This window comes from Acytostelium subglobosum (genome assembly GCF_000787575.1).
Source record: "Acytostelium subglobosum LB1 DNA, scaffold: scaffold7, whole genome shotgun sequence".
NCBI lineage: Eukaryota > Evosea > Eumycetozoa > Acytosteliales > Acytosteliaceae > Acytostelium > Acytostelium subglobosum.
The window spans coordinates 388,824-412,136 of record NW_012236526.1 but is presented as its reverse complement, the minus strand read 5'-3'; the positions used below and the strand labels follow the sequence as shown (position 1 = coordinate 412,136).

The following is a 23,313-nucleotide window of genomic DNA, read 5'->3' as shown; positions in this document are numbered from 1 at the left end:
TTTCAAAAATTGGAAGTTGGACCATTCTTCACTCACTTCTACAATCACTTGCCGTCTCTACTTCTTCTTTATTGCTGATGACGATGATTCTTTATACAGGAAGACTTAGAAGTACTTTGGCATTGGATGGCGTTGGACCCGAGTATCCTTTGGGTGTCCAGAGTAGCTCGACTAATGTTGGAAGTATGTCCCCATTGACAAAGGCAGGGAAGTTCTCAACAAACCATACCAAACTCTTGGGTTTGGTTGGGTCTTGTGTCTCGGGATCAAGTGTGTCTGATGTTGGCTGGGAAGCTACACGTTGTCCCTTTTGCTGGAGCTTGGTCCACTTGGTGCCATCGGCATAGGTGACGCGTATCGTGTAGTCACAGCCAGACGCGTAGCAGAACTGCGACAGGTCGCCAGAGGGATCAGTGATCCTCTTGAGCTGAACAGGGTCGTTGGGATCGATGTAGTCGGCCATGTTTCCAAAGTGCTTTTGGGACAGTGGATAGACGATGGAACAGTCCGCGCCACAGGTCGATCCAACAGCAGAGTTGTACTGCATGACCACTGTGTAGATGGAGGCATTGCGTTGTTTGGGCAAGCCATCATTGATACCATTAAGGCCCTTGTCGCGAGTGAGTACCTTTGGACGCTCGACCCATGCCAGGTTGGTCGTATCCCATGACTCATAGACATCTCTATCAGGGCGGTATATTAATGTGCCTTCGATATAACGTTGGAACAGGCCTTGGTTAAAGTCTGAGAACATTGTGTAGATGTAGCCTTTTGATTGATCACCTGCTCCATCCTTCATTGGATCCTGTTTCACACACTTGCCATCCTTCAACACATTAGTAGTCTTGCATGTGGCATAGTCTGTTGAGTTTGAAGGTATAAAGATGGTCAAGAACTCATTGTGATCCATATCGAATCCATTGACCGAGCCAAACAAACTTCCATCCACATAAGGATATGTTCCATCATTATAGGCATCGCCAGCATTCTATATATGTTCATTTGATTGAATGATTGAATGAGTAAGTGAGTGAATGAGCGAGGCGAGGGTACATTGACACTTACACGGGCACCCATGGCACGACCCATCTCTTGGATGAATATACCGGTGTATTCTGCATCACCTGTTCCAACTCTGTTGCCACCAAGTCCTGATGGGATATTGATATTGTTTCCAGTTGGTCCATCCAAGACAATCAATGGAGCGTAGTACAACATGTTAGTCAACTGATCACAACTTGCAATTTGTAGGGCAGCTAGAAGTGGAAGGAGACTTGGCATCAGTATCGTTGGATCTGATAATGTCTTGGTCATATCCATCTTATATGCCTGTTTGCCGTTGATTGGTTGAATGGCTATTTGTTTCGAGGTCAGGTCACACATTGGATGCATGCCAACATCGAGATTTGCCCAAGGCCACTCCTGGAACATTGCCTTCTTGTTGACCTCCTCAGGGTACAGCCTGCTCAGTGGTATCTCCTCGCCCTTCCTGGCACCAAGCAAATAGATTGGTAGAATGAACAACTTCATCGTGCTGTCCATGCCGACCTTGGGGAAGATGGCCTGGGTCTCGTCACCATCGACCACCAGCTTCATGCCAGGCTTGATGAATTTGCGAGGTATGCGCACTGAGTAGGCATTGGTGAAGACCGGGTCGCCTTTGGACTCGGTTGGCGGGAGGAGTGCTGGTGGGTTGGTTGTGAGTGTTGTTGCCAATGCCACAGCGCTTGGGTTGTTGACCGTCCATGCAGCCGTTGGTGTGTAGATGTCGACCTTGGGCGGGGCGGTAAAGTCGTCTGCATGTGCGTTGCGAACGAACTTTCTACCTGTTGTGGTAGGTGGGACTGGCTTGGCCTTGACAATCAGAAGTGTATCACGATCGCCGGTAAGATGAAGCTCATTCTTCTGGCCCTTGAGATTCCAAGGCTTTCCTTGAGGCGGCAGCACATGTGACTGGGCAAAGTAAGAATCGAATTTGACTGGTGTTGGTGCAGGAGTTGGTGACTCAGTTGGTGGTTCGGTAGGTGGCTCGGTAGGGGGCTCAGTTGGTTTGGTAGTTGGAGGTTCAGTTGGTGGCTCTGTTGGTTTTGTAGTTGGAGGCTCAGTTGGAGGCTCAGTTGGTTTGGTCGTTGGAGGCTCAGTTGGAGGCTCAGTTGGTTTTGTAGTTGGAGGCTCTGTTGGAGGCTCAGTTGGTTTTGTCGTTGGAGGCTCAGTAGGAGGCTCAGTTGGTTTGGTGGTTGGAGGCTCAGTAGGGGGCTCAGTGGGAGGCTCAGTTGGAGGCTCTGTTGGTGGTTCTGTTGGTGGCTCCGTAGGTGGTTCTGTTGGTTGCTCTGATGATTGAGGAGTGGGAGTCGAAGTTGGTTTTGGTGTTGGACCTGGTTCGCTTGATTCCACAGAAGATGAAGATGAAATAGACTCTGAAGATGAAGGTCCCCTTGACTCTGAGGACATAGATTCTGAATCAGATGAAGGTGATTCAGATGATAATGATGATTCAGAGGATGGTGAATCCGAAGATGATGGTGGTTCAGAAGAAGATGTTGTCATTGGTATAGAAGTAGTTGGTATTGATGTTGTTGTTGATGATACCGATGTAGTCATTGGTGTTGATGTTGTGGTTGTTGTTGGTATTGATGTTGCAGATGTTGCAGATGTTGCAGATGTAGTTGATAATGGGGATGAGGTCGGAAGACTAAGTCTGATACATCTTGGCTCAAACAGACCATCTGTACCAATAGCAATCGTACATTGAGTGTTTGGAGTGTTACATTGTAGGAATCTACATATCGGCATGCACATAGGTGCTCCAAGACATGCTACACACACCTGATCCACCGGACAACTATAACTACGACATTGTGGTGCCAATGGTGATCTATCAGCTGTTTGATTAAAGATTAGTTCACTAGTTTTTGAGATTTTTTTCTGGATGGAATCATACCATTAGTAGTAGTCGCTGAAATAATAATAATAATGACAAATATTGATATTAGATTTATAGACTTTATAGTCATACTCGAAGGAATAACCATTAATAAATGGTTCTATCTTTATCTAATAATCAATCAATCAGAGTGAATAATAATACATGATCAATTAGATCATACAATGTAGTGAAGAGAGTGTAGGGTAATTGTTGTATCATATGAATAGTGGCTACTGCCTGTAAATACACTTTACATATAAAGAATTCACATACAATTATCACATGTGGCCACAAGTATTTAATGATTGTGTATGTGTACACACACTTGGTCATCAATAGAGTTGAGCCCTTATTTTGTAGTGTTACCATCAATTAGAGTAACACTGATGGCACTAACCCCTACCACGCTCACACTTTGTGATTATTACGATAGTGCATATGAAACTCCAATTGATCATATTAATATTTATTATATATAATAAATATAATAATATAAAAATAATATTATCCTATATGTGATTGAGTTTTTATAATAATAATATATTTTACGAAAGTATAAGTAACGATACTGGTCGGACCGATCGGGAAACTTCGAAATGGAAGGACATTCGCTGATCTTCTATTTATGAACATTTTTGAACAAACATAAAAATATCCAATTCCATATGGAACGTCAAATATTGGGCATTTACATTTAATCAATCAATGGAATATACTGTTTGTTCGATTGATATCCTATTTAAACTAAATTTGATCAAGACTGTCAATATCATATTCAAACAAACTACAACCAAACAATCAATCAATCAAATATTCAACTAAATATTATAATAATTACCATTTTTTAAAATGTCAACTACTACTTCAAACTCTGAAATCCTTAACGAAGGAAAGCCATACTTGTTCTATGGATGCGGTACTACCAATCCATGGAAGATAAAGATTATGTTTGATGAGCTTGGAATTGATTACAAGTACGAGGAGATTGATATATTCAATGACGAGAGTCCAAAGAAGATTGAATTCAAAAAGACATTCCCAAATGGAAAGGTGCCAGCCATCATTGATTACACCGTCAGTCCACCACTGCCCATCTTTGAGTCGGGCGCCATCCTGCTCTACCTCGCCTCCAAGCACGGCAAGTTCCTTCCAGACATCAAGACCAACCCACGTGAGCATGCCGACGTCCTCCAATGGTTGGCCTGGCAGATCTCCGGCCTGGGCCCAATGAACGGCCAGTACACCTACTATTCATGCTTTGCCCCCGAGGCAGTGCCCGCCGCTGAGGAACGATACTACAAGGAGACCGATAGACTGTACACTGTGTTGGATCAACAATTGAAGGATAAGGATTGGATTGCCGGTGGTCAATTCTCCATCGCTGATATGGCAGTGTATGCATGGGCTGTATACATTCGTGAGGGATTCCTTCCACATCATGAGAAGTATCCCAATGTCATGACATGGTTGGATCGCATGAACCAGAGACCTTCCATCGCCAAGCATCTTCCAACAATCATGGAGCCACTAGAAGACGAGATCGAGCATCTCAAGCATGCTGGTACCTATCGTATCAAGTTCTAAGTAGTAATAATAAACATATATATATCTATGACATCATTGTCATCATCGTCAACATCAGAATGTATGTGTATGAATGTGTATTTGGTTGTTGAAGGGGTGTTCGTGTTTGACGAACGACACTTTTTGGAACAAAGTGAGATAAACATTGTAGTTATAATAACAAACTATTAATATAGATATATATACATATATACATAACAAAGAAGAATAAGAAGAAGTAAAAGATGAAGATTCTAACATATAATATGATGGCTTGTACAAAGAGACAGTGTGTGGGAAGAGGTTTCCCTTTGAAGTTAGAGGTTAAGGATGTTGTCACATTGAATCAAGAGTTCAATCATGAGTTTGTCAAGAATATAATGTCCAAGCTCGATTGGAATGGTATACAGATGGCTGCCAAGCAAGTACGTTGATTGATGATATGCTAGTATCACCATGGTTCATCAATACTGACTGATGCATCACTCTCTCACAGTTTAATATACAGTTGGGCGAAGTAACAGACAAGTCTCATGAGGATGAGGAGTTCCTAAAGAATCTATATAATCTACTTTGTAACGTAGGTATCATACATGAATGAATGAATGAAGATAGATCATGTCTAATCTTATCAAACAATCAATCAACTTTAGGTCAAGGTCATGACAGGAACACTGACATGTCCAAACTGTCAAAGAGTGTACTTGATCGATCAGGGCATTCCAAACATGTTGTTAAAGGAGGACGAGATCTATCAAGATGTTCAGAACAACGAGTAATAATAATAAATGAAACGACAAAGACGATAAAGACGACAAAGATGACGACGACGACGAATACGACGACGGCGATGAAACATACAGCAGCAACGAACAGGTTGTTTATTTGAAGTCCAATCAATCAATCATCTTCCTTCGAAGGTGTAACATTACCACCTGTTGGAGAGAGGGACGTTGGCGATGATGCACCAGGTAGATTGATCTGTCCATGTGTCCTCATCTTTAGCAATGTGTCGCGCTCGTCTGGTGATACTTCGCGAAGTGGTGACAGCTGTTTCAGATACTCGATGGCAGTCAGATCATCCTTGTGAAGTGATTCGTCTTCGAGTAGACGTCGATAGATGTGTGTGTCGATTGGGCTCAGCTGTATGTTGTACTGCTTCACCAACTGTGTCAGCTCCTTGGCGTTGGCTGCCTGCGAGCCAATCTCGCCAGCCTTGGGGCGCGGCGCGATGACCGTGCGATGGACGAGGTGTCCCACGCCGGCTATGATGCCACCTGCCGCAGCGCCCACCGGGAACTGTCTCAGTCCGCCAAAGACGCTTGAGGCCAGGCCGCAGCTGACGGCGCCACTAGCCAACGCGTTTGATATGCCAGGTATCAGCAGATGACTGTCCAGCACGTAGGAGGTGGCCATGTAAGAGGTACCAATGAATGTCATGTTGATCGTCGACTTTAGTGTGGACAATAGAATGTTGTCGGGTGTCTTGATGAATCTATGTATAATAAGTCCCATTGGTATACCCGTCAGGAATCCAAACCTGACTCCCTTCAACAAGTACTGTCCGAACGAGTCGAACTGAGGATGAAGTATATCATTAACTCTTTGAATTGCTATTGATCTATCGACTTGATATCTTGTTGTAGTAGTAGTTGTTGTATTCTCATCTGATGTCGGTGTCATTGTTGTCGTCTCAACGAATGTATCTTTGTCTGATTGTGTTGTCATTGTTGTCTAATCTTCAAGTGCAACAGATGATTGTTGGGGTCGAGCTAATGAACTCGCCCTCATAGTGAGTCGCGCCAATAACTTGAAAAATTGAAGATGATGAAGTCTTGTGCCACCTCATTCATTGTCTTTCATTCTTTAGTTATCTCCATTACTTTATACAGATACAGATACTTATTCAATCAGATCATATATACTCTCATTATACAGACTTCACAAAAGGAGTCAACATTATAATTATGAGCGACAGTTATGCTAGAGCACTCTGTCGTATTGTAGTTGCTCAAATATCACATGGACTTAGATTCTCTGCAATATCACAGTCTGCTTGTGAATCACTGACTGATATAATAGCTTTATGTATGATCAATCAATCAAACAATGAGCAACATACTCATACTCAAGTATCATACTAATCAATCAATCAAACAAACATAGATATTGAAGAGATTGGAACGAGAGCAAGAGAGTATAGTGAATTAGCGAGTAGATCTGAATGTAACTTTCATGATGTACATCAGGCATTCTTGGATATGTCGATCGATATGAATGAGTTACAACGTTTTCTGATACAGGCAGATGAGATACCATTTGCAAAGACGATACCTCCATTCCCTCTGCCAGCAAGTCGAATTGCCGAGGCACAACAACTACAAAGCAAGAAGCAATTGTCATCAGCTACTAGTACTACTACTACAAGTAGTACAGGTGGTAGCAACAATAACAACAATGCACAGACATCAAGTACAAGTAGCAATGCACAATCTTCATCATCATCATCTGGTGCCAATAACAAAGATGTCGAAATGGTTGATGGTGAAGCTTCGGGCAACAAGGACAAGGAAAAGGAGGAGGGAGCAGACAAACAAGCTGCTGCCACCGCTGCAGCAGTCGAGCTTCCAGCACATGTACCTTCATTCCTTCCACAATTCCCAGACAAACATACCTATTCCAAGACACCAGTATGTTCAGGTCAATCATTCAATCAATCAATTGATCAATCATATACTAACATTCATTCATTCAATCATTAGCTCTTTGGAGAGGTTATAACAGACCCACATACACTCAAGAAGACAAAGAACAAACAAAAGAGGAAGATGGAGAGGAAGTTGGCAGACTTGTCAACGATCACCAATCCCAATATCATCACTCCATCACTCGATCCAACAAAGGATCCAGGCAGAAACAAACAAAAGAATGTCAATGGAAATCACAACAACAACGAACAACAACAGCAACAACAACAGACAGAGCAACCGGCCAAGGGTAGCCGACATGCCAACAAAGGACAGGTCGACGATCCAAATCGCATTGCACCAACACCGCTACATGATATCAGTAGCTCTTATTACATCAAGCATGGAGATGACTCGAGGAAGATGGAGGATCAGCCGAGGAGAGTGCTGCTGTCCGAGGAGGACAACGAGCGTGTCAAGAAGAAGCTAAAGTGCGAGAGGATTCTGTCGATCACACACGAGAACACAGCCACTGGCTCCCAGGCATTTGGTCGAGATGGTCAGTCTCGCGAGGACATGGATGACGGTCGAGAAACAATCGTACCAAACAGTAGCAGCACCAGCAGCGTCGGCACCAGTGTTGTTGGCGTAGTAGTTGGCGGACCTGGCGCTGGTGTTGGAGGTGGAGGTGGTGTGGGAGTTGGTGGAGGTGTTGGAGTTGGAGTAACAATTGGAGCAGGAACCAATAACAACAACAACAACAACAACAACAATAGCGGAACAATCATTGAGAAGGAGAAGATCTGATTAAATTAGCAACAACTACCATCCACCTTGTATAAATAATCGATGATCACTACATTTACAAGTTTTGATCAACCTCATTCATTTCATTCATTCAATAACTAAGTAATTATATTAATATCAGTACAGATAAGCATAACAGTGAGTGATCATCCATGGATAACACTCGAAGTATCCATTATGACGTGTTCCACAACCATGTTCTGTGGAGACGTATACTTGACCATGTCAGTAACATCCATCAAAAGATGTATAAAGAGTTAACAACGATCAAGGGCAGGGTGTTGCATCAGAGTGGCGACCTGATGTTGATGCTAAAGTACAATGCCACAGAGATGTTCATCAAGGCATTCAATGAAGTAGCCTCCAACTATCCAATCAATACTACATTGTTACGACAAGCTGCACTACGCAACAACATACTAGTATTCAATCTTTTACTCAAACATCCCAATATGATCATTGATCAAAAGGTGTTCAGACTTGAAGATGCATGCCGACATGGCAATGTTGACATACTACAATCATACATCGCCGCCACATCCTGCTTCTCATCGATGAGTGTCGACTTTGTTTCCTGCCTGCCCATTGCAATCACCCATGGCGACCAACACTTTGTCCGAACCCTGCTCCAACATCTAAAGACAAGAGGCTGCATACCGCAGGAGCAATATGATCTCGTGCCCTCAGACAACGATCCCAACGAGGACCAAGACGTGTACATCCAAAAGTCGATCGAGAATGCCGTGAATCGCCTCGAGTACTTCAAGTTCAAGAGACGTAACATCGAAGTAGGCGTGCTCAAGGTACTTCACGAGGAGTTTGGCTGCTTATTTGTGTATCGCCACATTTGGGAACAAGTCCTAAAGCACTCAATCAAGCGCAACCTAATCGAAAATATCCAGTACATCTTTGCCAACTTCCCTGACACCGGTGTCGCCACCAACAAGTTCAAAAGCTTCCTTGTATATTGCGCCAAGTATGGAAGCATTGACGCTTTCCTTGTGTTCAGTCAAACATCCTTTGGTGCCGAATACCTTAAGGAGATATTCATCCAAGACTTTGTTGAAGAGGCAGTGTCATACGGCAAGGAAGACTTTGTCTTGTACCTACACACACATCACGTCGGCAATGGCACACTCCATATGAACACTGAGGATCAAATAGTTGAGAGTTTGGATGAGACTGGATCCAAGATTCACGTCTCCTATTTGGCAGCTATCCGCACTGATGACCTGGTCAGTGCCGAACTACTCATCACTCACATCAAGAGTTTGAATGAAAATCTTTGCAACAGAATGTCTGCATCAATGGCCACACTTATCTCTAGACCACGATCACCTCCACTCGTATTTGATCGCGAGTCACTGCTCAACATGGTGTGGGCACCGGTGGAAGATACCAACATCACCGCCGACATTGTCTGCATGTTCATTGAAAACTGCAAGATCCAGGACGTACACTCTGTACAAGACTATGCCTCGCGCTCAATGGCAGTGGCTGCGGGCTACTCGGCTGCTGTGATGAAGGCGCTACATCGCAAGTTCAATGTGCCCTATGAGATCAGTGGACATTCATTGACATCAGCCATGAAGCGTAGATGTGGCGAGACTTTGGAGCTCTTGAAGATGAGCCTTGATCTGGACCAGCAGCAGGGATCAAGTTTCATTCAGATAGCAACCATTGATGAGGTCAAGATGATGTTGGAGCACTCAATCAAAGTCAGGCAGGACACAAGATGCTGTATATGGGCGGCACATAATGCCTCTCCAGAGGTGTTTGAGTACATCATCAGTTTGTTCACATTTGAAGAGATTCAATCTGATCTCGAGATAATAGTCGAAGTTGCTTTGACCAATGACCGGCCTGATTATATCATCGCACTTCAGAGACAGTTTGGACCACAGGTCCAGGACTTGGTATCTACATTTGGATTAAGTCTTGGAACTTTGAAGAATATGGTCAAAGAGAATGCTCATCATTCAATGGAATACCATTTCAACTCAGATATATTCAACAATCTGTCCAAGTCACATCGTTTGCGCGCTTTCCATACTATCCTCCAAAAAGCCTATCATGTCGGAGCAACACACTTGATCAAACTATGCATCAAACACATCCAACCACTCAGCCAAAGTGATGATAATGGTGATGATCATCTCAGAGAGTAAGTGATAACAATCATTCATCATTCATTCATACAAAGACATACAACTAACGTAGGGACTTGTCCAGTCTCATACCTTTGGCGGCGCAACCACATAGATTGGCATGTTCAAGTTGGATGGAGGAATTGGTCCACAAGGTGTTTGGTAATAGGAAGCTTGGACCATTGATCATGGAACACATTGGATATATTCACATCTCCATACAAGACAAAGTGATCAAGGGTTCAAGATTGTTGGACAATCACAACCTTAGAGACTACATCAAATATGGTGCTACGGAATGGTTCCTCAATGCATACCAATCTATCCCAACGACGTATCCATTCAATACATCATTGTTGACTGAAGCATTCTCTCAAGGTGACACACGTGCTTTGAATGCACTCATTGCCAATCCCAACATGAGCACACGTGCTCGCAATAACATACAGAATCTTGGAGACTTGTCATCATGTGCACATCCACACTGGGAGCAGATACTTGAGCAATTCCTCATGATCAACTGGTTGACTGACAAACCCTGCTACTTCTCAGATGAACTAGTGCCATCAATCAATCATCCAGCATTCCTTCAAAGACTCATTGAGACGAGTGTTATAGATCCCGAGATGATTAATGATATTCATATATTGGACAATTTCCGTGACACCTGGCTGACCAAACCATGGGCATTGGAGATGATCACACTCTTGGATGATTATATGTTCATGTCAAATGAGTTGCTCTCATACATGTTGACCATCGTCATTGATTACAACGTCACATCAGTCTTTAGATACATTCTCAACAGACATCAAGTTCATCCATTTCGAGATGTAGTGGAGATCAATAAGATTATTCTATTCGAACGAATTATCAACAGTGGAAGTTTGGATATGTTTAACATGTTACTTTCATCATCACCACATCCCGATGATGGTCATTATCAACTCCTCACTCTACTGTTTGATTTTGCAGTAGCAGGTGGTCACTTGGTCATTGTGAAGAGAATGCATCAACTCATTGTAGATCACAACAGTCAATCTTCGAAGCATGTATTGAATGCCGTATCAACGTCATTGGTCAATGGACATCTGGAGGTGTTCAACTTCCTAATGAGTGAATTGGAGTCAGATCTGGCAGATAAGTATGCCAATCAATCAGACAAGATCGAATTTATAGATCACTCAATCAATTCAATCAATTTGATCAAATGTTTGTTGGAACATCCAAACATCGATTGTAGCCAATATACTGGTTGTCTGACCGATGCGATAGCGACTGGTAACAATGACTTCATTGAATACATTGAGAGTAATGCCTCGAAGTTCCCACCCTTTAACCGTAAGGCTGCATTCTCAAAAGCGTTGGGGATGGACAATCTTAACATGGCGAGGAAGATGAAGCCAGAGCCGGGCACCATGTTACAGGGGGATATGATAAAACTAATCGATCGCATTGGAGAACCTGGCAGCTTGGTGACAATTGATACGGTCCTCAAGTTTGGTATCAACTTCAAACCAAACAATTCACTATTGACCTATGTGTTGAAAAGACCTATATCATTGATCCAATTGGTAATCGATCACTACACAACATTCCCATTGGACCTTGTTATCACAAGAGAGGCTATCAGGAAGGCGATCGACCACTTTTCCAAAAGTTGTATTAAGAATGGCGATGGTGAACCTATCCAATCAGTTGACCATTTGTTCACACTGGCCATCAATAATGGTATCTGGAGTCCAAATGAAAGGATAGAATCATTGTTCAGTTTGAAAGCGATCTTAAACCCATCAGTATTGGCATATCTTTTAGACAAAGGTTACCTCAGTGTGGACAACTACAAGTCCAACTCATTACAACTCATCACCAACCAAGCCTGCAGGGATGGCAACCTGAGCAATCTCCGTTTGATACATCAAAGATGTGTCACGCCTGCCCAGCTCCAGAGACATATCCCAACAATGCCAAGCATCCAAGTGGCATTGAACAATAACCATCATCATTTGATCAGTTATATGTTTGAAGGAGATGGAGATGGTTGTGGTGGCTGCTACACTCGAGCAGGTATCGATCAAAATTGTATCAACAAACTTCTCAACTTAGTTCGTCATCATGCTTATGAGGTTGGAAGCGTGAGGACCATTGACATGTGCAATCGAATCATGGTGGACGTCCAAGTATGAAATTAATAATATGAATTTTAATATCAATTACCAAGTTGTTTATTTGATCTACCTTATATATAACAAAGGTGATGGTGGGTAAGGATGTGTTACCAGATGACTCACTAGCTCATTCAATCACTCGACTAGAGGGTCGTATGGAATGGCAGTGAGGATGGTGTTGTTGTGTGTGTCGGTATCAGAAATCGACCAACATCTGCTAGGGTTCATAATGGTTGTCATCACCTTGCATTCCAAGAATGTATTAGGAGTTGGAGAAGGCTCGACCAATAGTTGGAATCTTTGAGTATCATTGCTCATGGAGTCAATGTAGGTGACCTGTTCATAGAGTCCATTCTCATGTTCAAAGTTCGAATCCTTGATGATCGGAGAGGAGCAATTGAGAGTGGACTTGAAGTATCCACCTGCATCTCCAGAGTTCTTAATCTTCACATCAAAGTTGGACGTATATAGGAAGTGGCCCACCTTCATAAACTCTGATGGATGGTATTCGATAATATCCAGCTTGGGCTTGCAGATGACCTCCAAACAAGGGTTGACCATTGTGCAAGATGGGTACATGGGAATGATGAAGTTGGCGGTCGATTTCATTCCCTCATCGATCCAGAGCAGTTGTTTGTTAATGGACATATCCACTCGACACTGCAGAGGTTTGGCTGGATACTCCTTGTAGACAATTCTGGTGGAGAATGGAAGGCATTGACCTGGGAGCACAATCTGGAACCTGTTGATCAGTTCAATAAGAACCTCTCCCATCTCATTGTTGCAAGAGAAATCCATGAAGAAAAGTCCTTCAACCTGGCCTGAGTTGCAGACATCAACTGTAAACTCTCCTTCGCAGGGATCGATGTAGTTTGAGTTGATGGTACGGTTGATTGTCGGCTGGCTGACAAATGGTTGTAGAATAGGGATGGAGCCTTGGTTGAATTGGATCATGGACCTGCCGATTTCGCTTGCTAGATCACAAGTTAACTTGCCCTCGGACAACTTGGTACGGTGACTGCGATCAGACAAGGTACCATCACACTGGGACCAGAATGGCATGTAATTTGGAATGAAAGAATCACCTCTGGCAACAAAATAGTTGAGATTGTTCCTCAAACCACTTCCTTCCCCTTGGGAACAGAAGTTGGGTTGATTAAAGAGTTTGTCCGGTGTAACACCAATTTGATCGAGGTTAGATCCAAATTGAGTGTCTGGAATGAACAAGCCACCTTTGATTGTACCACTCTCTGGGTACAACATAGAATAGCCAAGCAATACTTTGTTTGAGAATAGAGTTTGGGTTAGTATATTGAGAATCGATTGGAATGTTATTACTTACTCCAGTCATATGAGGCATCATTGAAATGGAAACTAATTTTGACCTGGTCATCATCATGGTTGAGATGAGTAGTATTGAATAGATAAGACTTTCCAAACAAAGTGATTCTGAAAGTCCTTGTGATTTTAGGTACCATGGAGTTAAGTTGGTATCTGTTCATTTTTGGTCCATTACGGAACAAGTAATGAGTACTTCCAACATAACCAGAGTTACGAGGGGAACCAGTTGGACAGAACTTAGTCTGGGAAGAGGACATATAGAACATATTTCCATCCTCCTTCACCAAGATAATGATTCCTATATTGAATGAATGATTGATTGATTGATTGATTGATTGATTTCAAAGACAAATTAGATTTGATCGGTTGATATATAATATCCAGTTAGAGAGAATAACATACTTGCTACATCCTTTGAGTTGAAGATGAATGTCTCTTGGGAAGGTTTGGCCAAATATCCAATCCAATCAAAGTTAAACTATAATATAATTGAAGTGATCATTGTTAGGATGGTGACATTTACAACAAACTCATTAGGAACTTGAGGGAGATTGGAAACATACAGGGACAACTGATCCATTTCCAAAAGTGACACTGAGGAATTCCTTATCATACAAGGACCTGATGTATGATTTGAATGTACTTGGACTGACAATCCCAACCATCTTATCACTTGGAGGCTCATATGGTTGGAAAAGGTCAGCCGTACCCTCTCCAATGAACTGGTAAGACTGGTCATCTATGTTCATTTGATACTCAACAATAGAATCCAATGACTCCAACAAAATCTATATATATCACAAAATATATTAAAGAGTCAGTCATAGGTAATAGTGAAAGATATCGAGGATAATGTAGATACATACAGGAAGGTTGACATTATACTTCTGACCAGCGAATGTGAACTGGTAGAATTGAATTGTTAGATTACCTTTTGAGAGGCGCAGATCAAGCTCCAGCTCATAGTAGAAAGTATCACTTGGCTTACAGATGGAGATGGTTGAGTTGCAGGGATTGGCAACCAACTTGGCCATTGGGGACACCGATGGTTGGACTGAGGTATCACCTCCAAACCAGGTAGGATTGGTTAGTGGGCAAAGACTAAGTTTGGACCTCGATGGAAGGGTGTTTGGGGCAGGAGGTTGCTCAGTCGTAGAGTAGACACCCGCGTATTGAGGCTGGATGGGTAAATGTTAGTATTATTGATTGATAGGGATTAGTTGAATGAATGAAGGAGTAACTTACACCAATAAAATGACCATTCCAGTTAAAGATGTCCTTGAATCCATACACCAACTTGTCAGAGATTGGGAGAGTGGGGAAGGTGAACTTGATGGTTTGATCATCAACCACAACCAATCCAATGGGAGCAATGGTCCGGTTGGTGTACAGATCAATGAAGTACTATTATTTAAGTAATGTTAGTTTCTTATTTATGATAGCCATATTCATTATTTCTACTTACAACATTGGGATATTCACCAATGATGGTCTTGGTGTAACTGAGTAATACTTCATTGTCAGTTGTGTCAATTGAATAATCGGCTATCTTCCTATATATTGTTGAGTATGATTGATAGAAATAATGTTAGCATTCATCAGATGAGTGATATGATAGAGTGGATTGATGAATACTTACATTTGTCTTTGATTAAAGTTCATCACGATACTAGCGTCCTTCGACTTAATAATTGAGTTTGGTAGAGGAGTTAGAGTGGTCTCAACACAACCATAACCGACAGTTATAGAGTCACTGTCGAGGAACTCATTGATCTTGTCAGATCTAACAACTAATATTAATAAGAATAATAAAGTTATATTTAGTATAGATAAGTTTAGATACATCTTATTTACTTATATATATATAGGGAAAGAGATGAAATGATTGACTTTGATTGAAAATAAATTAAGTCTTCAAAAAAAAATGACTGGTGTGACTCTGCGAGGCTTTTGCAAACTAAGTTTGCAAAAAGAAGACCATGATAACACCAAGGTTTTGATTTGAATATTGAGTTGAGACCTTGATATTACCATTTGAAGTTTGATGATTAATTAAGTCAATAAGTACATCAAGCTGTTTAATAACTATGTATCTAATATTATTATCTATTTTCCAGTGTGACCAACTTTTCATAAACAAGTATATCTGATATTGGTTGATTGATTGAATGAGTTAGTTGTGTAGGATCAGTATGATTGGATCAATCGCTCAATCAATCTAAACGTATGAAGTTATAACTTACATGCATATGAATCATTGGCACCACCACCATAGCTGTCATTGATTGCCTCTCGCTGGCTAACCTTTAGGATTGTGGCACCATCACATTTGTACCATTGCTTGCCACGACGAACGTATATAAAGAAGTGTCCACTGTTGATCGCATCCACAGAGCCAGTGTGACATATAATAGCCTTTAGATTATACTGTGCATTGTTATCCGTCGGATAGAACTTCTTTGGAAATGAGAACATGTCAACTAGTTTAACAAGTTGTTGTTGTTGTTGCTGTGATTGGTTATCCGAGGATGAGTTCGATGATGATGATGATTGATAATATGTTCGATCAAGTTGAATTATGAATATATCTGGTATTATGTCCATTGTGATTGTTGTCTCGCATACTGTGTTTGGTGATTCGTAATGCTCGATATTATGTTTGTATGATTGGAAGGATGACTCTAGTGATGTGTATCCACGGACTGGAAGTATAATATTGACAAACTTCTCCTTATGTGTCTTGACTGCTGTTATCTCTCCTTGTTGTTGTTGTTGTTGTTGTTGTCCATCCAATGTAGTCTGCTCCACAAATATTGATGTCTGTGTAAGTTCTCCTTCAAACAAATGATCAATCACTATATTGTCATGACTCGATATTTGTGAGATCTAGAAGTATATTGATTGAGTGAGTGATCGAGCGATTGATTGAGTGATTGAATGATGATACATACCCTTGATACCTCCTCGATTAGAGAAACCAGGATTATGTTTAGTATTTCGGCTGCATCTGAGCAGTTTCCAATCATTGTCTGTAGTGGATGGAGCTCCGTAGTTTGAGAGCCCATCTCCATCGATGTGAATATATTGGCCAGACATTGAGTATATGGGAATCCAATCTTTCCCCTTAGGTTCAATAATACCTGTTGTGGTCGTATGTCAGTGACTGTACATCCATGATCAAAGTAATCATCACTTACATTCTTTAAAGGTGATATATGATATAACATCTGTACAACGGATACTAGGGCACAGTTGAAGTCAGTCTGTACAAGTCCAACGAGACCAGTCATTATCCATGATGGACTGGCATCAGACACACGCAATGGGCCATCATTGTTGATTAGGAGTCGAGGACCTTGTGTCGACGATGAGAAGTATCTCGTGCCCTTCTCCCAGAACATTCCACGATTGTTATTGCTGACCACGACGTACTTGTACTCAAACTTGATTGGCTGTGGCGCGTACAGCTGGCCCACCCAGAGCGTGTAGGGTACGCCCAGCTGCACGATTGGTATCATCTGGATGGAGTTCTGGAACTCCGAGCCAAAGAAGTGGCTGACCAGGAGCACGCTGTGCGAGTCGGTGTTGCCCTCGCCCACCACGATGAACGTACAGATCTGGGCCGGGTAGCGGGGTACAGGGTGCGGGTCCATCGGATGCAGGAAGCAGTACTGCTTCTCGCTGTCAGTCAGCTGCAATGACGAGCAGCTCGAGTATATGGACGAGCTGGACGAGGTCGGGGAATAGCTGCCGAGTCCCATTGTGCTCGGCGATGAGTAATGAGCTGCCGAGCGGTCCAGGACTATGGGCTGGTTCGATTGGAAGTCCAGCGTGGGGCAGACGCCGTTGCCTCCATTCCATTCATCACGTATCTCTATGAGGATGTCCTCAACGTCCTTGGCGACTGATGGGTCGGACCACACCATGAAGCTGACCTTGTGATTGCGCTCAGACTCCCAAGCCGTGGTGTAGTTCTCAAACAGTACGTACTTGTACTCGAGGTCGATGAACTGTGGCGAGACGCCCTTGAGCTTGGGCGACAGTGACTGTGTGCTGTTGAGAAGGAATGATGACGTGGACGAGGAGGCGCTAGATGGAGTGGACGAGGCACTTGATAACAGGTCTGTGTTGTTGGTCTCTTCTAGACATAGACCAAATACAGGATCCAAACGGAATTGATTCTTTGGTTGTGAGTACAATGCACCCTCACATTGATACTCTGCAATCCACCAATCACCCTCTGTCCACTGCATCCTTATTCCATTGTCCACTGACCAATAACCAAGACCAGGTACAGACCCCGTTATCTTTAGATATTGACCATATTCAACCTTCTTCTGTACATAGAATCTAACTATTATTCTCTTCTTCATTCTCCGTTCTATCTATCTCTATGTATAAAATTATGTTTGATTGATTGATTGATTGAACGAATGATAGTATTTGAATGAAAGGATATAATGTAATGTGATGTGATGTGATTGAGTTAATGAGATAATAACAAAGTGATATATATATAAATGTTACAGTTGATTGATAGAGAGAATGAGGTTTGATTGATATCAAGGTAAAAGGTGTCCTTTAGAAGTGTGATGTCCCAAACGAGAGAGAATTCGAATGTAAATTTCACTGAGCTTGAATCTCGCATTCACCCCAAACCTTTGATGGTCTTCCATGACATCGTTGATCATTTTGAGAATCTAATCCTTGTGAGTGTGGTGGTGGCTCATCAACTCCACTAATTCAATCAAAATTTGGATGTCACCATCTATAAACTAATTAGTTCTTATTCTATTGTCTATTACTGATGTCATAATGAAAGCCGAGAGACACTGGACCCTACCCGATGAGCCAAGTCAATCAATCAATTAATCAAATTAAGTGGATGAACTCTTTATGGATTTGCCGATCCTCCTCCTTGTTGTAGAAGTTGTTGTTGTTGTTTGAAAACAGATGGTGAACAATCAATTAGAGTGATTGATGGATCATTGATATCTTGCTTCATCGGTTGTTGATCATTTCCATATAATTGTACTGCAAAGTATGTTCTTGTATCTGATCTAACAAACACTCTGTTATAATAATCAATCAAATCACTCTTTGTAACTCCATCCAAGTATTCCGCCATCTTCATATCTATTTGATTGATCGATTGATCGATTGAGTGAATGAGTGAGAGATCAACTGGGTCCTGGAAAATGATTGATAGAGTACATACTGAATTGATAATCATTAAATAATAGAGTGGATGCCCAGTAGAATAATGCCATACTACCAATGTTCATAAACTTGGTTTGGAGGTTCTCTTGGACTGTGTGGATATAGGACTTGAATGTCTCTGGAGTCAACTCTTCCAACACTTGTACAAAGTCTTGATTGATGTATTGTACAATACGTTTGTACAAGAAATCTGGATTACGATTAGTTGATTGAATGATTACACTGTGGAATGATGTATCGTGTACATTGCTACGAGTGACTTGTACCACATAACCCAGTTGCTCTCTGGTCCTCAACTGACTGAATGCAACTATATTGAATATGGCCAAGATCACTCTGCTCATTGCCATGTTTGGTATATCCCTCATGTCTCCAAGTGACACACTCACTCCACACAGTGCACCAGCATCCTTGTCATTGTTGAATGGCTTGCGAAGCAATGTTTGAGAGCCAGGTGACAATTCTATACAATGTGACTTGACCATGGCCATGGTGTCTATGTCTGTGTCGTGTACCCTGAGATGTCGAGATGGGATGTACTCGGATAGTTGAGATCCAAATGCAATGGCGTCATTCTTGGTCAAGTTGCCAACGATCAGACATCGGTAATCACTCTTGTTGAAGAGATTTTGAACAAAGATGTTGAATGATGTGATGTTGAGTGCGGCCAGTGCCTCCAACTTCTCATCAACAGTGGCGGAGATATTGCTGAGATACTGGATCTCCTCTTCCTCTGCCTGTCTGAGCGGTGATGTGTAGGATCGACTCTTGATCACCGACCCAAGTATCTCGCGTACCTGCTCAAACTGCACGGGTGAGATGTTGAATGATGAAAGATGCTGGATGACCTGCTGGGCGATGATCATCAACTTCTCGCTGTGTCCATCGAATATCATCTGAATGCAATCAATGGCCATGTTGAGTTGGCTCACTATACCGGCCAATCTAGCATAGTATAGTATGTCCTCTTTCAAATATGACTCGACACATTTACACAACATACTCATCTTGATCAGATTGTCAATGGTCAATTGATGTTCGAATGCATTGCCATGGAGCTTGATAAACAGGTGTGCTGATGGAGATCCAAACATTGTGTCCGGGAGGTACTCCACTGTGATTCCATCATGATCGTAGACAGGCTGTGGCAACAACTTATCCATTGTTTGATCACACTTGATTGAATGATCGGTGCTGAGGTATGGATTCTCCTTTGGGAATGAGAGCTGGCTGTTCTTGGGAACGGCCTTCCACCTATCCATCTCCATTGATGTTATACAATCAGTGGCAAACTTGAAGTCGTAGTCCTCGTTCACCTGATCCAACTTGGACTCCAATGTCTTTGACGCGAACACCAGTAACAAGTTGTCCATGGTACAGTTGCCCAGGATTGACTTGATCGCATCCATGTCCACATACTCATTCATGTAGCTTCGTTTCAGTACGAACTCGGTCTCTGAGCGATAGAACAAGTTCTGTGCGATGGACATGGAATAGTCGAGAGATGATCCCTTCTCCAGCGTGGTCCATTGATTCTTTGAGATAGACACTCGCTCATTGATAATGTGGTCGGGTATGTGCTGATCGTAAAGCATTCCAATGTACTGGAATACCAAGCCAATGATCTCATCAGTCTTGGACAGGCCAAGCTCGGTCAGCCGGACACTCAATACAAGTATCTGTGCATTGTCATCATATTGTACATTGCTAGCATCCAACTCACTTGCATAGTCCAACTGTCTGAGCAATGCCAACACAGTGCCTCTTGCCTCGTGTCCAAGCAAGTTGACCACATGTCCACATGATCCACTTCTGATCGTATTGGTGTATGTTAGATGAGGTGGCATTGGCCAGATGAACTGCAGGTCATGGGTATGAGGGTTGGATGGCGCGGTGTATAGACGTGTTGGATGAGGCAGTACTAGAGGCGGTGTCTTGTATCTCTCCACATTGTTGTTCTTGACTTGGGCAAAGTGTGTCCTGGCCCATGACTCTAGGACATCAAGTGGCTCCCGACCAACGATGCATAGACACATGATGTTGGAAGAGTAGTTGTCATGATAGAACTGCACCATCCTCTCATGCAGTCCTTCCTCGGGCTTCAATGTATTGAGGTTGCCATCTCCGAATCGACCAATTGGATGACCAGTGAAACAATGTTTGATTGCAGTGGCACGACGATTGGCTTCTGATTGAGCTCTCAACACATACTCTGAGTGTATCGCATTGATCTCTCTCAATGATGCCTCAGCCGACAACAATGGACATTTAAAGAAACTTGACAATCTGTCCAGGGATGGTTCCAACTGATCAGGATTAACAAAGAAGCAATAATTTGTCTCGTGAACTAATTGATTGAGTTAAGTGTGAGTGTGAGTGTGAGTGGAATGATTCCAGTCAACGATTGAGGGAGTACTTACATCCTGTGAAGGCATTACACTTGCCACCATGTGATTGTATGAATGATCGATACTCGCCCTCTATTGGATAAGTTTCGGTGCCTAGGAATAGCATGTGTTCGAGGAAGTGTGCCATTCCAAGCATGTTGTCCGGATCTGATGAAGAACCAACACTGACATTCATGGTGGCAGCTGCATGTGATGTCTTTTCGTCCTGTACCAACATAATACTCATCTCATTCTCCAACACCAAATGTCTATACAACCTATCATCTGATGGTGATTTCTCAATCCTATGATTATTCTCAATACTAATCATTATTATTATTATTATTATTATTATTACTATTGGTTGTAATTGATTGTAATTGATGATGTTGATGTTGATGTTGAGGTTGTATTTGATGTTGTAGTAAAGGTGGCCATTGCTGTGACTTTGTTGCAGTTCAATGGTGTATCGGTATTAGATCATACACCATACTCATTCATTCAATCATTCGCACTTGAAACGACTGCCATCAACTTCAACACTAGACCACAAAGTTGATGAAGAAGGGGGTCAAGGTTGTGGATTGTTGTGAAGTCATGCATGTGTGAATGAGTGTGTATGAGCTAGCTAGAAGATGAAGTTGAAGATGAAGTTGAAGTTGTATATGTATAACAATGAGAGTTATAACATGAATGAATTGAAATGATTGTTTTGTGCCGGAGTAAGGAATGATTCCAATAAAGTTTGAAGTTCGCTAAAAGATCAAGTTTGAATGAAAAAGACCATTCATTCATTCACCCGTTTGTAATCAAGCTGTGTTCTTCATTCATTGTTATTCAACAAAGAGATAATAATAGTCAGTATACATACATACATACATAAATAATAATATAGAACAAGATGTCTGATGAACCAATGGAAACAGGTGCATCATCAAAGGATGGAGATCAGAAGGAGAAGATATATACATCAGATTTGAGAAAGGGTATATTGCCATCAAAGTTTAAAGGCAGAGGTACAACAGACTCTATCGATTCGGAACGTTATGCTGGTCAAGACGGTGTGTTTGAACCACTGAGTGCGACAGAGAGCGAGATCAAGCCTGGTACACCAATACGCTCGATCGAAGGCTGGATCATCATCGTGACCAACATACACGACGAGGTGCAAGAGAGCGACCTGCGCGATGTCTTTTGCGAGTATGGCGCCATCAGGAACCTGCATCTCAACTACGATCGTCGCACTGGCTTTGTCAAGGGCTACGCCATGATCGAGTATGAGAACCAGAGCGAGGCGGACGCTGCCATCAAGGAGAGCGGCAAACTGGAGATCGCTGGTCAGAAACTATCGGTCGACTATGCATTCGTGTCGACCAATGACACATCAGGACCAGTGCTGCAACTGCGCAGTCAACGACGTGGTGGTTCAGACAGACCTCGTCAACAACATCGTACACTCGAGAGTTACAATCGTGGTGGAGGTGGCGGTCGTGGTCGTGGTGGCTATGACAGAGATGATCGTGACAACAGGAGAAGATACTAAGCGAGCGACGACGGTCAACATAACCAACATATATGTATACAATACAACTCAACTGCCTCGATCAACTGTGTACAGCGAGCCAACAAGAAGACGATAGCAAAGCTTCAATCAATCATTATCGCCTCCCATAACTTCAGACAGTGCGGATGTAGGAGTGGACAGAGAGTATAGTAGTGACTGACTGACTGACTCACTCTCACTTAATAATAAATGATCATTGTTATCATCATTGCAACTTTGAACTTACATTCATTCCCGGAGACATACCCTCACAGACATACCCTCGCAGACACACTCACACACATTCACACTTGCATCACCCCAAACTACTGTATCCCCAATCTTCACCTTCATGACGAAACACGTTGCAAGAATGTCAAACTGGGTGTGTAAGTTTGAGTTATAAGCTGCAACCAGTGACTGGTCATTCATTATCATTATATCTTATATCATCACATACATATATATACATAAAATATATATATCTAATATATATATATTATCTCAATTTGAAACAAACAAGC

At 42.3% G+C, this 23,313-nt stretch overlaps 11 protein-coding genes across 11 annotated transcripts; 6 read left to right on the top strand and 5 right to left on the bottom strand.

Annotated features, from left to right (window-relative positions):
* Nucleotides 1-91: 91 nt before the first annotated feature.
* SAMD00019534_040510 (hypothetical protein) lies at nucleotides 92-2,601 on the bottom strand (the record flags this gene model as incomplete). The annotated part of the gene is made up of 2 exons (XM_012900556.1): nucleotides 92-988; nucleotides 1,066-2,601. The coding sequence occupies 2 exons, from the start codon at nucleotides 2,599-2,601 to the stop codon at nucleotides 92-94; spliced, it is 2,433 nt and encodes an 810-aa protein (XP_012756010.1).
* SAMD00019534_040520 (hypothetical protein) lies at nucleotides 1,967-2,335 on the top strand (the record flags this gene model as incomplete). Its single annotated transcript, XM_012900557.1, has 1 exon — nucleotides 1,967-2,335. A coding segment is annotated over one exon (369 nt), but the record flags the coding sequence as incomplete, so codon positions are not given.
* A 1,159-nt stretch (nucleotides 2,602-3,760) lies between the features above and the next one.
* SAMD00019534_040500 (hypothetical protein) lies at nucleotides 3,761-4,504 on the top strand (the record flags this gene model as incomplete). Its single annotated transcript, XM_012900555.1, has 1 exon — nucleotides 3,761-4,504. A coding segment is annotated over one exon (744 nt), but the record flags the coding sequence as incomplete, so codon positions are not given.
* Nucleotides 4,505-4,734: 230 nt separating this feature from the next.
* SAMD00019534_040490 (hypothetical protein) lies at nucleotides 4,735-5,256 on the top strand (the record flags this gene model as incomplete). The annotated part of the gene is made up of 3 exons (XM_012900554.1): nucleotides 4,735-4,914; nucleotides 4,986-5,069; nucleotides 5,143-5,256. Coding segments are annotated over 3 exons (378 nt in total), but the record flags the coding sequence as incomplete, so codon positions are not given.
* Nucleotides 5,257-5,389: 133 nt separating this feature from the next.
* On the bottom strand, nucleotides 5,390-6,217 carry SAMD00019534_040480 (hypothetical protein; the record flags this gene model as incomplete). The annotated part of the gene is made up of 1 exon (XM_012900553.1): nucleotides 5,390-6,217. One exon carries the CDS (start codon nucleotides 6,215-6,217, stop codon nucleotides 5,390-5,392), a length of 828 nt encoding a protein of 275 aa, XP_012756007.1.
* A 239-nt stretch (nucleotides 6,218-6,456) lies between these two features.
* Nucleotides 6,457-7,983, top strand: SAMD00019534_040470 (hypothetical protein; the record flags this gene model as incomplete). The annotated part of the gene is made up of 3 exons (XM_012900552.1): nucleotides 6,457-6,577; nucleotides 6,656-7,179; nucleotides 7,252-7,983. 3 exons carry the CDS (start codon nucleotides 6,457-6,459, stop codon nucleotides 7,981-7,983), a joined length of 1,377 nt encoding a protein of 458 aa, XP_012756006.1.
* A 245-nt stretch (nucleotides 7,984-8,228) lies between these two features.
* Nucleotides 8,229-12,316, top strand: SAMD00019534_040460 (hypothetical protein; the record flags this gene model as incomplete). The annotated part of the gene is made up of 4 exons (XM_012900551.1): nucleotides 8,229-10,147; nucleotides 10,204-11,274; nucleotides 11,374-11,861; nucleotides 11,946-12,316. The coding sequence occupies 4 exons, from the start codon at nucleotides 8,229-8,231 to the stop codon at nucleotides 12,314-12,316; spliced, it is 3,849 nt and encodes a 1,282-aa protein (XP_012756005.1).
* A 117-nt stretch (nucleotides 12,317-12,433) lies between these two features.
* SAMD00019534_040450 (hypothetical protein) lies at nucleotides 12,434-15,301 on the bottom strand (the record flags this gene model as incomplete). The annotated part of the gene is made up of 8 exons (XM_012900550.1): nucleotides 12,434-13,578; nucleotides 13,641-13,937; nucleotides 14,042-14,117; nucleotides 14,203-14,427; nucleotides 14,506-14,817; nucleotides 14,885-15,043; nucleotides 15,105-15,192; nucleotides 15,279-15,301. The coding sequence occupies 8 exons, from the start codon at nucleotides 15,299-15,301 to the stop codon at nucleotides 12,434-12,436; spliced, it is 2,325 nt and encodes a 774-aa protein (XP_012756004.1).
* Nucleotides 15,302-15,741: 440 nt separating this feature from the next.
* SAMD00019534_040440 (hypothetical protein) lies at nucleotides 15,742-18,012 on the bottom strand (the record flags this gene model as incomplete). The annotated part of the gene is made up of 4 exons (XM_012900549.1): nucleotides 15,742-15,785; nucleotides 15,883-16,525; nucleotides 16,591-16,779; nucleotides 16,837-18,012. 4 exons carry the CDS (start codon nucleotides 18,010-18,012, stop codon nucleotides 15,742-15,744), a joined length of 2,052 nt encoding a protein of 683 aa, XP_012756003.1.
* Nucleotides 18,013-18,891: 879 nt separating this feature from the next.
* Nucleotides 18,892-21,577, bottom strand: SAMD00019534_040430 (hypothetical protein; the record flags this gene model as incomplete). The annotated part of the gene is made up of 2 exons (XM_012900548.1): nucleotides 18,892-21,206; nucleotides 21,280-21,577. Coding segments are annotated over 2 exons (2,613 nt in total), but the record flags the coding sequence as incomplete, so codon positions are not given.
* A 570-nt stretch (nucleotides 21,578-22,147) lies between these two features.
* Nucleotides 22,148-22,789, top strand: SAMD00019534_040420 (hypothetical protein; the record flags this gene model as incomplete). Its single annotated transcript, XM_012900547.1, has 1 exon — nucleotides 22,148-22,789. One exon carries the CDS (start codon nucleotides 22,148-22,150, stop codon nucleotides 22,787-22,789), a length of 642 nt encoding a protein of 213 aa, XP_012756001.1.
* Nucleotides 22,790-23,313: the final 524 nt, after the last annotated feature.